The 18736-nt window shown below is 40.1% G+C and overlaps 2 protein-coding genes across 11 annotated transcripts in view; one reads left to right on the top strand and one right to left on the bottom strand.

Moving 5' to 3' along the window:
- The window catches only part of ryr3.L (ryanodine receptor 3 L homeolog), a 268307-nt gene extending 259190 nt beyond the window's left edge, over window positions 1–9117 (top strand). For all 10 annotated transcript variants that reach the window (XM_041573333.1, XM_041573332.1, XM_041573331.1 and 7 more), the window contains 2 exons: window positions 5573–5624; window positions 7671–9117. In XM_041573333.1, the coding sequence (XP_041429267.1) occupies window positions 5573–5624; window positions 7671–7766 (148 nt within the window). In that variant the 3' untranslated portion in view covers window positions 7767–9117. The remainder of the gene's footprint in view (window positions 1–5572; window positions 5625–7670) is intronic.
- A 381-nt stretch (window positions 9118–9498) lies between these two features.
- The window catches only part of aven.L (apoptosis, caspase activation inhibitor L homeolog), a 199242-nt gene continuing 190004 nt past the window's right edge, over window positions 9499–18736 (bottom strand). Inside the window, 3 exon segments of the mRNA NM_001097152.1 lie at window positions 9499–9968; window positions 13028–13319; window positions 15065–15160. Coding sequence (NP_001090621.1) covers window positions 9868–9968; window positions 13028–13319; window positions 15065–15160 — 489 coding nt within the window. The 3' untranslated portion in view covers window positions 9499–9867.

The raw sequence follows: 18736 nt of genomic DNA, 5'->3' as shown, positions 1-18736 counted from the left end.
CGGCGAAGTTACGCCTGGCGCAACTACGAATCTTAGTGAATGTCCCACAGAGACTCCGCACTTGCAGCCGCCCATCTCTTTATACCCTGATTTCTCTAATGACCTACGCAAGCAACGACAACAATTCACAGCTATTAAAAGGCGCCTCAGGGAATCAGGCCTACAGTACGCCATGTTGTACCCAGCCAAACTCAGGATTTCAGCAGATGGGCGCAGTCACTACTTTACTACCCCCACTGAGGCATCCAAATGGCTGGATCAACAAGCCTCGCAGACAGCCTTAAAGCCCTCATGTTCAAACAACATAGCAGCCCTGCACAAAGTTTTGGTTTGGTAACGTATCTGTTTCATTTACCACACAAATCTAATGTAAAAACCCACATGGTTTGCCACTCCAAAACTCCTGGCTTAAGTGGGACCACGGAGCTACAAAGGATTAAAAGCCTTGCTAAGTCCATAGTGCATTAGCATAACTTTTGCTGTTTATAAATGTTTAATAGCATTGTTGCATACTTATATAAATCACTGTTGATTTGCTGGTTAATCAAAATTTGCTGTACGATTTAAGTACACCCTCCTTAATTACAATATGTTAAGGGTACAAAACTTCTCCACTAACAGGAGAAGTAGGGTGGGTAATGTTGGTTATATCATGTCTATGCTGTCCCTTCTCACTATCCCTTTTCTCCCTTTCCTTTCACCCAATCTACATCTCTCTTTGAGGGGGGAGACGGTATATTGGTTTACGTAATCACAATGACGGAGATAACTGCTATATCTTGGAATGTTAGGGGTTAAGCTCTCCATTAAAACGATCCTTGGTATTCAGCTTCCTACGTAAATGCAACCCTCATATTATATGTCTCCAGGAGACTCACATATGTAAAGCCACTAATCCTAACTTGCTTAGAAAACCCTGGATCGCACAAGATTACAATGCGGTGACGACACCTTACTTTATCTAAATGACCCGGATCCCTCACTGAAACAGGCCCTGAACCTCATTGACAATCATACTCTTTTTTCAGGCCTTAAAATTAACTGGACTAAATTCTCACTATTACCACTAGATCCCCAAGCTTCCGAGGTAATAGACCCCTCTCTCCCACTAACAAATGTTGATACACTGAGACACTTGGGAATAAATGTACATCCAAACCTGTATAGATTCAAGGTACTAAACTTCGATCCCCTAATGGAATCACTCCAAAAGACAATCAAAAAATGGCTTAAACTCCCACTATAATTAATCGGCAGAATTAACTTGTTTAAAATGAAATACCTCCCTAAGTTCTTATATCTATTCAGACAAACACCAGTATGGCTCCCAGCTTACTTTTTTTAAATGCAATTAAACAAACTCTACTGGTCTCCAGGGGCAACTAGGGTTAAATACAACACCCTAACATCCTCATTAAAAGATGGTGGACTAGCAGCCCCTGATATGCTGGAATACTTCATAGCAGCCCAATTAACTCCTTTAAGGTGGTGGCAAGCCCCAACGCCCGAAGACCCGGTGACATTTCTAGAAGCTCAAATAATGGGGTCACTTGAAGGCCTATGCAACATTCTCTACCAATCTCACCCCAATGACGAAAAATGTGGTTAAAGCATGGCAGCTAAGCTGCAAGAGGGTTGGAAATGATACCCAGACCCTATCCCCCCATACCCCACTATGGTTTAATAGGAATCTGTCACAGCTTCTCACAGTACCAGACAGGGCCGCCATCAGGGGGGACAAGTGGCCCAGGCATGAAAGGGGACCCGGCAGTGCTGCAGTTTTGAAAAAAGACGGGCCCCCATTGAGAGCGCCGAAGTCTGCGGCCATCCCGAACAGCCAAAATGCGGAGCGACCCAAAGCCACGAAAACAGCCGAAGCCAAACTCCCGAAGCGGCGAAAAGACCCGAAGTCACGAAAATAGCTGAAGCCGAAGTCGAGAAAAGGCCCGAAGTCACGAAAACAGCCGAAATTGAAGTCCTGAAGCGGCGAAAAGACCCGAAGTCACGAAAGGAGGTGAAGAGGTCCTGAAGCCACGAGTTCAATTCTACTGAACACCAATGTGGGGGTTTTTTTTTAATCCCCTGGCCACCAATGTATTATTTTAATATTCTTTGGGCCCCTGGCACCAAATTTTTTTTTTTTTTTTACTTCTAAGGGGGGCTCTGCCACCAATGGTTTTTTTTAAAAAAATATTTTTTCAGGGCCCCAATTTTTTTTAACTTGTAAAGGGGGCCGTGGCACCAATGGTGTTTTTTTTTAAAAAAAAAAAAAAAAAAAATTTGGGGCCCCAGTTTTTTTTTAACTTGTAAGGGAGGCCCTGGCACCAATGTGTTGTTTTTTTTTTTTTGTTTTTTTTAATTTATAAGGGGGCCCTGACCATCAATAGCTTTTTATAACAATGTGTGTGGGGGGGGGGGGTTACTTTTTTAGCGCTGATGTCTGTGTGGTCTTTAGGTGGGATGGAGTGGAGTGGGATCTAGGGTGGGGCTTGGGCACTAGCGTGGACGGGGCCCCGAAAATGTTTTTGTACGGGGCCCCGTGATTCCTAATGGCGGCCCTGGTACCAGATCAACACCTCTGGGCACAATATAATGTGAAAAATATAGGGGATTTATATGCGGACAAAACCCTTTCTTCCTTTCAGCAACTCAAGGACAAGTTAGGCATACCAAATGGAATGCTCTACCTCTACTTACAACTGAGACGCCCTTACTCAACAATTTCAGTCCAACACCCCTAGGATTGGGACTTCCCAGCTAAAAGATTTATTGCATAAGGAGCACCTTATAAAGCCATTATCAGCAATATATACTTTACTACACATCAGTTACAAAACCACAAAGCAGGGAATGCTGCAGAAATGGATCGTTAACATTCCGGATCTTACAGTGGAACAATGGAAATATATACTGGCCAACTCTCTCACCCCCCCCCCCCCCAATAAGATCCAGAGACCGACTTTTCCAATATAAGTACCTACACCGTGCCTATTGTACACCCCACATTCTACATAAAATGAAGCCAGCATTCCCGACCAAGTGCAACAGATGCAAAAACCTCAATGTAGATTTCTACCATATGGTTTGGGATTGCGCCCCAAATTCAACACTTCTGGACAGAAGTTGCTAATTACTTAACTCAACTTATGGCAATGGCAGTGGAATTTCACCCTAAGGTGCTACTACTAAACTACCTGCAGGATACGACAACCTCAAGAACAGAAAGGACACTGCTCACCGTTCTTCTATTTCATGCAAAAAGAGCTATAGCCATAAAATGGAAAGATGAGAGTCCTCCCACGCTCAGTTATTGGATAAGCCTGGTGGAACAAACACTGCCAGCACTGGAACAAATTTACTATGCAAGGGGATGTCCCACAAAATGTAATAAAACTTAGACACTCTGGATCTTAAGAAACGAGACTTACAGTATATAAATAGGTCCGCAAATATCCCGGACCAACCTTTGGAGTGGCTTGAAGCCCCTATCCAGGTCTTGGACAACTAGTACTACTAAGATTATTCTAGGTACTAGAAAGGAACCCAAAGCAGAAAGTGATTTAATGAGATCATAATTTTGTTGTAATATGTCTTTGTCCCAGGTATGCTAACAGAGAATATTATAATGGGTTATCATCTTGTATGTTTCCTCTACAGAATGCTCATTATCTCTTTCCTCTCTACTTCTCTTTCCTTCTTCCTATTCACGTCTCTCTTATGTTGGGGATCCCAAGGTTTGAAATTTTGAAAATTGCTTTCAGAGGTGCAAAGAAAACTGTCTACAAAGCTCTCATTGTATATGCAATATGTCTTGTACCCTCGTGAAAGTAATAAACACCTTTTATAAAAAAAAAAAAAGAAATCAACACTCGGGTCACAAAGTGATTCTACATATCAATTTGGGTCTCCTGAGGAGAAGGTTAAGAAGCACCTCGCTGGACTGTGATTCAGCAGTGGATGAGTCACATTGTGACCCAGAGCAAACACAGAATCCTCATCAGAACACTCCTCTGAGCTAAAGCCTTGCAAACTGCAGCCGCTTCTACACAAAACAATCATTTGGTCCTGTTGCCAAAAATATATTCAGCCGCCTAAACCAATGAGCAATAAACTTGTCAGCTGTATTCCACTGTACAGAGAAAGCTTCCTTAGATAAATATTCAGCCACAGGGAAACAAAAACCAACCAGCCTGATAATAACAACCATGTGCTGTGAAAGTGAACTGATTTTAGCTTAACCCTTGCAACGGTAACGGCCGCAACCCCTTCTTGGAACTCAAGCCTATTGTCTTACTCAAATAGTTTACAATAGTAAGAATCTAAAGTAATGACTATTTTCAGCCATTATTGATATATTACTGACATATTCTGCAGCACATTACAGAATTTATAAATCAGGCCCTGCCTCGCTGGAGCTTGTGGATTATCAGGTGAATCGGTGAATAGGGGTTTTAATCATATCAGAAAGAAAAGAGACCTCTGCTGACTTAATGTGACTTCTAGTTAATTGTGGCATTCATAACCACCCCAAGTACCAAACAGAAGGGCGACCCATGGACAAGGAGAAAGAAATCACACACAAAATGAGACCAAATTAATGGAGCCAATAAAAAAATTCGGGATGCACCGAATCCTTCTTCCTGGCCGAACCAAATCCGAAAACAAGGAAGTAAAAAATGTTTCCATTTCCCACCTCTAATTTGCATATGCTAATTAGGATGTGGTTCGGTATTTGGCCGAATCTTTTGCGAAGGATTCTGGGGTTCAGCCGCATCTAAAATAGTGGATTTGGTGCATCCCTAGAAAAAATACAATAAAGCCCAGGTCTTTTAATCTTTACGTACAAACCTATTTGTCAATTAGTGAGTGTAGTGTGAGACTGTTACAGACAGCCGGTAAGTCCAGGTCCCTGGTGCCTTGCAACATACCATACATACATGTAATAAAAATGGCACCCATCAGTCACATTAATTTGCACTTTATCCATAATAACTAATGGGGTATGTAATAAAAGGCACTACATTTGCCCAGGGGCAGTAACCCATAGCAACCAATCAGCAGGTAGTATTTACTAGTCACCTGTTTAAATGCAAGAATCTGATTGGTTTCCATGGATTACGGCCAGTGTCGGACTGGCCCACCGGGATACCAGGAAAAGTCCCAGTGGGCCCAGGTGTCAGTGGGCCCTTGTGCTGCTAAACATTTGGCCTATTTCACGGCCATTCCCTATTTCTATGAGTAAAAGAGGCTAAATAGATGGAATAATCGATTATATTATGTAAAGAAAAGAGACTAGGAGAATAGAGGTTGAGTGAGGAGAGGAAGAATAATAGTACTGACAGTGGGCCCCTGGTCTAAGTTTTTTGGGTGGACCCCTGGTGTCCCAGTCCGACACTGATTACGGCTCCTGGGCAAAGTTAGTGCCTTATATCACATATGGGGGTTAGGCTTTTTAAAGTGAACTTTCAATAATGAAGTAACAGTGGAAGAAGCATAGGTACAGGGCTTGTTGGCCTTCTTATATTTCTGTATCTCACTTCCCTCAGTTCACGTCATTGTGTTTGTCTTCCAGGTTCTTCCTCATGTATCTTATTAATAAGGATGAGACAGAACACACCGGCCAGGTACGTCACATTTCTCTTACTATTTATGACAGAACTATTTTGCCATATAGTTGATTCAAGGCCTCTCTACACCAAGCACAACGGCTCCTATTTCTAGGGAATAGGAAATACCTACATTTGGGATTACTATAGGCTCGTGATTATGTACCTGTAAATCTACACCTTAAACATTAATCCCTATATCAGGCCCCTATGCTGCCATCAGTCCAGCTACTCCTGTGATCTAGTCCCTGACTCCTGGGAGGATGATCACATACATATGGAAAAGGGCAGCCATATTATCCTGCTCACGCTGTTCCCACATACACTGCTGCCATGCAAGGATGCAGAAATCCCATGACATTCAGATATTCAGCAGCTTTTATCATGGCATTCCATTCCATACCCAACTTTTATCAGACTCTGCAATTTGACTCCAACCCAGTGTTTCCCCTATGGACACTGTAAGTTAAATTACACACGGGTACAGATATGGGATGTGATATCTGGAGACATGTTATCAGAAAGCTCTGAATTACGGAAAGGCCGTCTCCCATAGACTTCATTTTATCCACATTTTTAAAATGATTTCCTTTTTCTCTGTAATAATAAAACAGTAGCTTGTACTTGATCCAAACTAAGATATAATTAATCCTTATTGGAAGCAAAACCAGTCTTTTAGGTTTAATTAATGTTTAAATAGTTTTCTAGTAGACTTAAGAAGATCCAAAACTAGGGAAAGACCTGTTGTCCGGAAAACCCCAGATCCAGAGCATTCTGGATAACAGGTCCCATACCTGTATTTGTAACTGTACAAACAATGCTAATAAAACATTCCCATTTTATCTGCAGTTTGAGTTGAAGGACAGAGACACATGATCAGATTCGGGGAGAGTCGTCTGTTGACTTCAGAAAACAAAACTCTCTGAGTGCCATCCCGCCGGCGATTTACATTGTAGCCAGTGGGAAGGCAGTTCAGGGAGATTAGTCGCCCTGAAGAGGAGGAGATTTGTCACTGGGCGATTAATGTCCCCAAATCTGACCGTGTGTCTCTGCCCTTTGGGACTGTAAGTCAGCTCCCCACTCAGTACAGTAACCCCCCCCGCTCTTAAACATAATAATCTGTAGCTTGTGCCATTTCAATACAGACTCTTTGTGCTTATCCCAATTTTCCCTGTTACAAAATAACCAGAGAGCTTGTAAAATCTGGTCTTTTGTGTTTAAGTATTGATCACACATTGATTTAGGAAACAATAGTTTAAACTTTGTGGTATGTACAGTACCTAAGGGCAGCGGTGAATAAACAATAGCTTTTTGCTCATGGATCCGCACACAAGTTTTTCTGCAGTGAGGCATGCACCCCTTCTTTTTATTTATTTATACCACCAACAATATCATATCAACGTTTCGGGGGGTACAACCTCCCTTCAGGAGGATCCTGATGAAGGGAGGTTGTACCCCCGGAAACGTTGATATGATATTGTTGGTGGTATAAATAAATAAAAAAGAAGGGATGCATGCCCCACTGCAGAAAAACTTGTGTGCGGATCCATGAGCAAAAAGCTGTTGTTACTGTGGGGGGGCGTAGCTGGGCCAATGGATGACCAGCACCACTACTGCAAATTAAGTGAGTAAATTCCGGGTGTGCGGAATACAAGCGGTGAATAAACAACAGGAGACAAAGCTCATTCCACAACATGCCACTTTCATCTTGGTGTCCAAAAGGAAAACCACCAGCACACCCTGGCCTCTCAAAAAATATATGTCCGGTGCTCAGTAGGGTCTGAACGAAGACTAGAAGGAAAAATACCGGCACTCAGGACTCCATGCAATTTGCAATAAACACACAGGGCCTGGCCCGCTTACACGGAGTCCTGAGTGACGGTATTTTTCCTTCTAGTCTACTCCCATCTTGGTGCCCACGACCTGGTGTCAATCCACCAATGTATGTTGCAGTCTCTCTGGGAACCACAATAAATAAGGTGTCAGACTTTTTCTCCGTGCCTGGCTATGCAGCTGCCATGTATTATACAGAGATCAAGTTAACAGACTTCTTCCCTCTTACAGGAATCCTATGTGTGGAAGATGTACCAGGAGAGATGTTGGGACTTCTTCCCGGCCGGTGACTGTTTCCGCAAACAATATGAAGATCAGCTTGGCTAATAAAGCTCCCAGCTTGTTCCTGTGGGATGGGACGGAGCCTGAAGTCACCAATAATCCCAAGGGACACATTTTGCAAACGATCACCTTTTACCAACAAGACTACAGAGCGATTATCTGGAGCTGAGGCAATTCCTTTATACTAAGGATGTATAAAAACAAAATCATGTGCAACGAAAACACAAATTTACAAAATAAAAAAAAAAAGTAAAAAAAAAATAAATAAAAGTTAAAGTAATAAAAAAAAAAAGAAATAAATATCACTATACTACATTAATAAATGGATGCTCTAACATTCTCAATCAGCCATAGTGCCATTTGTTGGATCACTGGACAGAACCATTAGATCGTGTCTGGAGCAAACACCAGAGGCAGAGCTGTAGGTAGAAGTTCATGAATAAAGCAGTGATATCAGTGTGACTGCAGCATCCACCATTAGTTTTACATTTTCCTCTACGGACATAAACATATGGGCAGATGTGTTAGTATTAGAGAGTCACTGTTGGCCGTGTCAGCCATGAAGGGCTAATTGTTACACACGTGCAATGCACAATACTTATCCCAACACACAATACGGAATCATTTCTGTGGTTACATTAGTGAATGTCATCAATGAACTGCATTCTAATTCAGCGGTTCTACTGAATCCCTGTCTGGAGATGCATGCAGAATGGGGATTGCTCTTGGGATAAGGACACATTTATACTTCAATACTTAATAATAACTCAAGTTTGCCAAAAGCAAAGAGTGCGACTCTTAAGCCTGACGATGTAGCACCCGCAGGTTCCAGCGCTCATGGCCTTGGGGATTTGACAGGAGCTACGGTGGCTTGCAGCTCAGAACTGTACATGTTTACCTGTGTAAAATAGTCACAACTAAGGTTTCTGATAGGATCTAGCTGTAGTTTGCCATAGTTGAAATAAAAAAAACGGAGGAAAGGGTTTGGGAAAAAATGACTCCTCAATACTTTTTCCGCCCTGAACTCAATCAATGAAGTGCCTTAACCGTCTGTAGACGTAGCTATGCAAGATGTTTTTTATGTTCGTATATATATTAGATTGACAACATACACAACGTTGTGCTGTTCTTTGTCTTACTGTATGAAATGAGAAACTGCATTCAGTTGCTATTTAGTTTTTTTTTTTTTTTTTTTTCTTTCAATGACAGTCTGCTGTTATTTAAAGAAACTGGAATGTATCTTAAAATATCTTTAATTCTCTTAATTGAAAATCTTATGCCAAAATATAAGCACTGCTTTCTGGTCATTAGTAGGTGCTGTAGTGAAGCTGCTAACTTTATGCATTTTTCTTCAACAACAATAAAGTGCCCATCGCAATAAACAAATGATAAACCAGCAGAGGTCTTTGTCTTACTATACAGAGTCAAGATTTTAGATGAACGGGGGGGGAGGATATTTACACTCAATGTTGTACTACAAGAAGCTTGCTCATGGTAGACCTGTAATAGCAGCAGGTTCTGACAACTCGTTGGGGCCCAGGGTTTTTTGATCCCTAGGAAGTGATTACCAAATAAATGGTTTAAATGATACTCACATACACGTTCTAAACACTTAGTGGCCTGAGCAGCCACATAACAATATGAATGGCAGGTTGAAGGGAGGCAGACTAGAAAGCCAATTTAACTTTTTTTTTTTTTTTTGGATTAATCAAAGACTAAATCCAAACGTTCTATAAAAAAAAAACAATGTTTAAGGAGACTTACCCTTTCAAAGTTGTAACTGCTAGGCTGTTTTATTCATGGTATTATTGGTAAACGATACAGTGATTATACAAATAAGCCTTTTGCTAGGGGAGAACTGTGTGACCCAAAAGATGGGTCTTCAACCACATTTTCCGAAAGTCTGCTTAACTGGAAAAGATTAACATTAAACAGTTCAAATGAAATTCCTAATTCAGACCCTGTTTGGAATCCTATCATTACTGCATATTCACTAGCGTTTCAGTTCTGTTATACAGGAGATCTTAGCTGAAGGTTTACATTTTACATGTCATGTCATACATGCCTATGGAATTAATTTACTGCTCTATATATATATATATATATCTATTACTGCACCCTCTAGCTTTCCTGCCCCTCTGGCACATCAAGAGATCATGCTGTCCAACCAATCTTCTAGATCTTCTTCAGTTACAGTTTTTTCCTTCTCATCGGAAGAAGTCGCAACATCTGTCACTGGAAGAGGTTCTGAAAAACAAATATGAAGAGTTCTCATTCCCTACTACACGGCAACATCCTGGGGCAAAACTTTATTTTCCCCCTCGCTTTTTAATATCTTTATTGAGGGTTTTATCAATTTCTACACAGGTAGGTGAAATGAGAAAAGATAGAATTACAAATTGAAACTGGTGCTTTGGTTAAAAAATGTACACAAAGTAAGATACATAACATTGAAATTTGTTGGTATAGGTATAGGAAGGGATAATCCTGAAAATTGTTGTAAACTGAGGATCATACACTTAGGGGGTTATTTACTAAACTCCGAATGCAAAAATCATGAAAAATTTGTGATTTTGTTTTTTTATAAAATCGGACTTTTAAAAAAAAAAAATCACAAAGTTTTCGGAATTTATTAAACCCAGAGGATGGGAAAAGTCTGAATCTGAAAATCTGGCATCTCAGACCTGTCAAGGTTGCATATAAGTCAATGGGAGAAGTCCCAATGATTTTTTTGATGTGCCCTGGGTTTTAGGCAATACCCCGACATTTGCGTTTTCGGGTGAAAAATTGTATGAAAAATCTGAAACAATCGCGAAAATCTGATTTTTTTTCAAGATTTTTTCTAAATTTTCACGCAAACAACATTTTCTGGAAAGTGTATTAATAAATAAGCCCAAAAATCTAAGTTTTTTTTCAGACCATATTGAGATAAATTCAGACTTTGATAAATAACCCCCTTAGGGGCTGATTCACGAAAGTTTGTAGACAGTTGATATCTCGATTCGTAATTTTTAGTACATTTTGTGTATAATTACTTAATCAAAATTTACAAAGTGTAAAAACCATAAAATGTATGAATACAAAAGTATGGCAAGTAAAAGCTGTCAAGGTCATGTCGAAGTCAATGGAAGTTGCCTTTCTTTTCTTTCTGATGTTTGAGGTTTTAGAGGTTTTCACAGATGAAAACGTTCATTGTTGTACCAAGCGTTTATAATTTTTTTTGACAGATATTTTCATACTTTTTTATTCTGATCTTTTAATAACTTCCATGGCATTTGTGATTTTAGAGAAATAGAGTTTAATTGTGGTTTCAAAAAGCTCTAATACCTCCAAAAGTTGGCCTTTAGTTAATGGGCCTATTTATTAAACATCAAATTTATCTGGTCAAGGTTTTTAATGGGAAAACTTACATTTAGTGAGGGAACTAAATTTATAATACTAGATTTATTATACCCCAAAGCTGCTAAAAATCTCAATATAGAAGTCAATGGCAGATGTCCCTAAAATTGTTTCTTGACATCGTGATCTGCACTGGATGATCCGATAAAGTAAGGGCTTTGGTCTGATAACCCAATAAAGCTGAGTTTTCACAGCGACAATTTGATAAAATCGAGTTTTCGGAGTCTCAATCCTACGTTATAAATTTGGCACTCGATTTTGTCGCAATGGTTTTTCTCTCTTGAGTTTTTTGAGAAAAATGATTGATAAATTAGTTTAATTCGTGGCAGAGCATTTGTTTGAATTTGTTTTAATTTAAAAAATGAGATTAATTTGAGTATTAATAAATAACACCCAGAAAGTCAGAATGCAGAATAAAAAAGGTCCAGTAGGATCAGCGCAGCTCCCATTGACTTCTATGGGACCTTGACTGCTTTTACTTGGAGGAGTTTTGCATTAAGAGTTTTTCATGGTTTTTACACTTAATAAACCTCAAATTTTTAGAGTAATTAAAATAAAACAATATTTAAAGAAAAAATAAGATTTGTGAATAAAAAGAAACTCAGAACGTCAGTAAACCGGATCCCGACAACATGAAACACAAATTATATTATTTCCTTTATTCATATCAATTTATAAATTATCCATATTGTATTATTAATCTTGATTTTCTTTAATTCCATACTGTTTATCTATAGATCTTCATTGGGTTAATCATAATCAAGTTCATTTGAAGAAATTATACTTAAATGTTTGTGGTGATCAAATCTCAGCATGTGATGAAGTCCTCGCCCAATTGAGGAGTCGGGTGACATCTAATAAATCTACTTGTGGAGCAAAATATATTGAATGCCGACTTATAATTGATTTTTAATTGATTATTTTGATACCTGAACTGCAAACAGAACACTTTCGAGTCGAGTTTAATATATCATAGATATGAAAAATATAGAATTCTGGTACGCCAAATCCATAAAATAAACATTAGTCGGCAAATCGTTCATAATTTAAACTCAATAAGCTCGCATTCGCCTTGTCCTTGCCCGTAAATCTGCTCTCAAGTGTTTGGCCTAAACAATTTATGTGACTTTTTTGCAAATCTGAATATACAAATTCGGATCTGGATTCAGTTTGGTGTTAGACCAAACCATTTTTGAAGGTTTCAGCTGATGACTAAAGATGGTTCCAGAGACACCAGTAGGACGTTATCTATAAATGCATATTCCCCATATGATTTGATAAACCTTTTGTTCAGTGTTACTCTATGGCTAGAGAGTAGGGGAGAAACTTCTATGAAGAGCAAAAGATTTCCAGCTACAGAATTATTTTGCAAAGGTTCAAAAGCCCCTTGACGATGGCTAGAATTATAGACTCTAATTGGATACTGCTGGCATCTCAGAAGGAGTCTGCTGTCATATGATCCCCTCGGCAATTTTTTGCTATTGTTCTGTAGTGGGAGCCAAGAATCTGCCAGACTGGACACAGGGGGACAGTTGGGCCCAACTCAGTATTATCATGACCTTGTTTTTATTTGTAAAGAATAGACCACAGGGTTGTACTTTTTAAAGAGTTAAATCAATGTGCATAGGACACATACAATAGTGTAACTGGGTCCCATGTTGCAATGAAAGATTTCTGGTTGTGAAAACTGGCAGTTTGCTTCATCTATTACATTTGGTCTGATTTTACTGAAAACAATAGAATTCATGAGCCAGTAAGTGCTGAATATTCCACAAAACATCTGTAGCTATACACGACACACACTGTGACACTTCTATAGATGAATTCTCTTTCAAACTCACAAACATACTGGAAGTGATACTGAAATATGTGTGTGCTTTGGCTTCTGAAGAACAGGACAATCTTACCTTCACTCTTCTCATGAAGGTCGCTCTCTTTATTTTCATTGCTCGGTTGGACGCCTGGTACCTCCTTCACTGGGGCTTCCAGGCTAAGCAGAAAGTCAAGTTCTTCATCTAATGCAAGCGGAGAAGAGTTGTGTGCAGCCTTTGTGGCATTTAAAACACGTTCCTGTGGAAGGGCCGTTTCCACTTGAGTAGAATTAGCCACTGCAGCAGTACTGGTTGGGGTACGGGTGACTGGAGGCAAGTTTAAAGTGCCTTTGGTCTTAAAATGAGGAAGCTCCTGCGGTAACGCTTCCTAAGGAAAAGCACAGGAAGTAAAATATTATAGAATTCCCTATTCATAAAAAAACATTCACAGTCTCAGGTTTTTTTGTCATCTACATAGTGTGGTTACCCCAAAGGGAATAGATAGTAAAGCTGGTCATATACATAGAGATCCGCTCGTATCTCTCCCCAATTTACCCCATTGAAGTGGGTGATATTCGTCTGATCCAATCGTGGGCCCTAGGGCCTAACAATCGGCTCATAATGCCGGCAATACGGGTGGTTGGATCGCATCAACAAACAGATGCCGCTGTGATCTGACAGGATTTTTAACCATGCCTGATTGACATCTGGCTGACTTTCACCCCGATATTGATTGGGGAAGACTGTTGGAGGGCCCCACGCACGGGCCATGTATGTCCAGCTTATGAATGAAAGTGTTGCATTGTGTGTGTAACGAGCACACTGCAATGACATCAAAAAGTTATCATAATAAGATCACTGACTTCTTTATCCCCAAAAACAGACATGCCTCCTGGCTCCTATTCCCATCTCTGAACGGTTCTCAGTGACACATTCACTCTACGTTAAAAAAATTCTTCTGCCCTGCGCATGTACAACCACTAACCCGGCGCCTCTCTTCCAATACCACCGGTTCTTATTTGTTCTGCACTGACTAAAGAAATGGCTGGAAATCCTTTAACTGAAGATGGAGGCCGGAGAGATTACAGCAGGAGAAACCTTACTGCATAGGTGGGGATCAATGAAGGTTTAGTGAGGCTTAGCCCCAAAAAGAGACCTGCCACAAGAAGTGTATGGTTTATAAGCTCTCCTGTGAAAGTCATGTATTGCCATGTATGTCACCCTCCTCCCCCAATCATGGTAAACTTTGCTATAAAGGGTGCAGCTGTGACTGGGGAGCCCAAAACGTATGTAGGAAATGGGTTTTACTTTCCCTTCAATATAAATGCAAAATGCCATAGGGCAGCAATTTGTCCCTTTACTGTAAGGGAACTGGATGCTGATGGGGAAGGGCATTTTGACATTGGCCTTAGTGCACAGTTAAGCTCTGTAATGTGACCTGCTATGATCTGCATTGATCCAATCTGTACCTGCCAATGTTTATTTCCATCACTCCCCTTTGCACAATGCCGCTGGGGTTTCATGGAAACATGATATCATTTATATAGAGTTGTTGCTTTCACAGACGAATGTTATTGGTATTGAATATATATATATATATAGTAAATATCAGGGTAAAAACTCCTAATCCCCAGTGGGTGCACCGCTTTACTGCTTTGCTGGGTGTGGACAATACCTTGAGCAGTGTGGACGCCTAATATTAAAAGGTTATTGTTCAAAATATCAAACCCATATGCACAGCATTAGAGATTAATGGCTGGAAGTGGCAGATAAAGCAATCTTTAGCAGGTGTATAATGTGCTGTAAGTAACCCTTTCAAATCATAGGAAAGTGCCAATCGCAGCACATTGACAGGAAAGCATTGCCAGTGTGGGGGGCAGCACAGGGTTAAGTCTCCACTTTGTGGGTGCAGCCACACACAATCCTTCTCAATGCCTCCAGCTTCATATCAGACATTGTAATGAAAATGTTTTGATTAAGATGAAATCATGGTGCCTATTTCCCAATTAAAGGACTGGGGGGGAGGAAAATGAAGAAGCTGATAATTAGGGAGAGGGATCAGTTGCACAGTAATCTAATTCCAGCAGTGTTTTGCCTTTCGTAATAAAAGAAATAGGAAAGAGAAAGAATTACCTGAACCAGCTCAGCCTCCACGTTGAGTCGCAGATACAGCGGCAGCTCCTGCAGGACTCGCCCCAGAGACTGGAGATCCAGACACACAGCGGAGGCCTAGGGACATAATCCATAATAAAATATCAATTGCTCTCAGGACTGTTTGTATAAGAGGAAACCTGTACCAACCCCAACATAACTGATTGGTGACCTCAACAATTTCATGTTCATGTTTTACTTGAGTATTTTCCATAGACTTTAGTAAGTTATTTACTGTGGGGAAAAGGCAATGATTCCCCTGATAAAGAGAAGTCACGTATTTATTAGTCAAATATGCAGTCGCTTACGGTTTATAGGAATGGAGAATGTGCTCTTAAAATGCACCAAAATATCATAAAATAAATGCATATATTTATATACCCAGTGTGTCCCAGATCTGCTGTTTTATGTTTAGAAGTGATGTATTTGGGGAGACCCATCTAGAATGTTCATTGGAGCTGAGCAAGCAAACACTGCACTAATATAGGCAGCCGCCTCTACTAAATCTATGTGCATTCCATTATACAGGCCCGTCTGATGCTATACATGCTCGTTATAACACTAATAGATATTTGGAAGGGAATAAAGATGAAGTGAGTAGGGTTGAAGAAGTCGGGCTCTATGGCTACTCAATAGTAGAGTCAAAAGATTTGCAGATATTGTCACGGCTACAGGGCTTATACAAATAACTTTATAATATAACTACAGCGCAGAGCATTCACACAAGACATGGAGACAACAATGCTGTTTTGCATTTGTTTTCTTATGGTAAATGTTCTCTGTGCCCCCATAACAGGAGGAGGCTTGGCCCTGCCAGACCTCAAACTGTATTTCCTGGCAAGTCAACTGGTCTTCGCACACTGGTGGATAAACCCAAAACTAGATAACCAAGCTGTGGTCTTGGAGGCAGCAGCAGCAGTAGGTTCTTTTGAAGGCCTGGCCAGGACACTATACAGGGGTCCTTCCCCATACTATGTCACCACATTACCTATGTTAACTGTGGCCCGTGCATTCCAAAAAGCACTGCAGCTTCTAAGGACTGACCCTCTAACTTAGTCCTCCTGGACCCCCCTATGGGGCAACAGCAATCTACCCCAATTTCAACTTGTACCAGATGTTAGTTGTTGGGAGGGAGGAGAGCTTAAACAATTCCCAACTCTAAGACAGGACTAAAACCTCCCCTCCAATATGATTTTTTGCTATCTCCAACTTAAACATGCATTCCTCTCACAATTCCCCATTAGACCAATACAGACTGCAGAAACGACACTAGAGAAATACCTGCTCCAAGCAGGGTTGCGGAAACCACTCTCAATGTGCTACACAATTCTATTGAATGCGGGCACTAACCCTTTGGATAAAATTAAACAAAAATGGAAAAGAGTAATTCCTGAATTGGATGAGGAAATGTGGAAGGATGCATTGAAACAGGTACCTGACATAACGATCTCAATGAGGGACAGGTTTATTCAGATAACGTTTTTAAACAGAGTGTACTACACCCCATATAGACTCGCTAAGATGTTCCCTACCGCACTAGATGTTTGTCCCAAATGTGGAAATGCAACAGGAACGTATTTTCATATATTCTGGGAATGCCCAGAAATCCAACAATTCTGGGGTGCAGTAAGGCGATATATGGCAACAGATCTTGATTTCCCAGGCATTTGTTCCCCTCTTACATGTCTACTGGGTATAATACCAGATTGTACAATAAGTAAATGCCAAAGACTATGCGATTTACAATTGTTATATTATGCCAAAAAAGCGATCTTACTACAGTGGAAGTCGATATCCGCTCCCCCCCTTGACCTCTGGAAACAGTTAATTAATGACTCTCTTACAAAGCAAAAGTTAATCTATATCACAAGAGGATGCCCTAAGAAGTTTGATGCTATCTGGGGCACCTGGGTGTTAGCCCAGACATAAAAATGTGATGTAAATGTATTTATATGGAATGATGTACGCTGTAACAACACCCACTCTCACTGACCTTTGAGACTTCTCTTCTTCTCTCTCTCTTCTCTCTTTCACTCTAATTTTTTCTTGTTAAAATTACAAATAAATAAAATCTTTAAAAAAAAAAGGCAAACTGTTAATGTGGTGAATTGAGTTTTAGGTGTCGCGTGCAGCAAGTATAATATGATAAATAGTGTGGGACTTGGCTCCATCCCCCAAGCTAATCTCATTGCTGTAGTGTCACACTCATAGTATTCTTTTCATGTATTTACTGTTTATAGGGCTGACATATTCCCCAGCGCTTTACAGAGACCCTGCATCATTCACACGAGTCTATGCCCCATGGAGCTTACAATCTAAGGTCCCTGTCACCTGCACAGTTTCATCTGGAGACAATCAACCTGCCTGTATGTATTTGGAGTATAGAAGGAAACCCACACACACATACAGGAAGAACATAGAAACACTAAGGTAAAGAGGCCGACTGACAGTATTTACAGTAGCAAAAATTATTGTAAAACGTAAAAGTGTTTATAAGGACATGTATAGCCTAACGCATTTTGTGCCAAATGGGCTTACTCATAGGCATTTTTGCCTCTTTACCTTAGTGTTTTTCCAGTATTTGGCAACCCTTGGACTGCGTTTTTATGTAATGAGACTGCACGGTGTTACTTTTTTTGTTATATCTATATTTATTCCATTGGAGCAAATATACCAACATTTTTGTTGATTAAGAACATAGAAGCTCCTTGCAGATAATGTCCTGGTGGGAAGTGAACCCAGGACCCCAGCACTGTAGCAATTCAATCCACTGTGCCACCATGCTGCGTTATAGTTTTATAATACACAAAAAGCCATGAATATCTTGTAAATTATATAGTGAATATAGTACCACCTCTTGTAAATTATAAGGATATTATAAGTTACCGAGGAGTTTCATGACCATATAAAAATACGAGGCCAAAGGCGGAGTGTGTTTATACAGGTCATGGAACTCCGAGGTAACTTCTAACATCCTCATATTTTGCAACTGGGGGTACTTTATTTATTATAAAGTTTTAGTGAGTCATGTGACAGAAATGACATCAGAACTCACCGTTTATAACTGATGACATCAGAACTCACTGTTTATAATTTACAGGATATTCATGGCTTTTGTGTATTATATTCTTATAAATGTTTACTAGTGATGTCATCAATTATAAATGGTGATTAGTGATGTCATTTTTGTCACTTGACTCACTAAAACTTGTGTATTATAATAAATAAAGTACCCCCAGTTGCAAAATATGAGGATATTAGAAGTAACCTCGGAGTTCCATGATCTGTATAAAATGGTCATTGAACTCCTTGGTGACTTATAATAGCCTTATATTTTACAATAAGGGGTAATTTATTCACTTTAAATTTGGTGTTCATGTGCATCTACCCATCTATAAAGCTTTCATATAGAAACAGGAAGGTTTAATGAGTCTAAGGCCATAAACATTGATCCCTGGCATGAAGTCAGGCAGGCCATACATAGACCAATCAGCTTGTGGTCATGAACAGATAGTGAGTCCATGAGGGGCCGCACACAATATGGCTGCCTTTCAATTGTCCTGATTGTTTGTGCAAAGGGCATGAACTATAGAAACAGCAGCAAACAAAGAGGAGCTACAGTCTGTTTGATTCCCAATCCAACAGATATGCTCA

This window comes from Xenopus laevis, chromosome 8L (genome assembly GCF_017654675.1).
Source record: "Xenopus laevis strain J_2021 chromosome 8L, Xenopus_laevis_v10.1, whole genome shotgun sequence".
Lineage (NCBI taxonomy): Eukaryota > Metazoa > Chordata > Amphibia > Anura > Pipidae > Xenopus > Xenopus laevis.
Note: the sequence above shows the minus strand (reverse complement) of the source record. Positions and strands in the feature narration are given on the sequence as shown.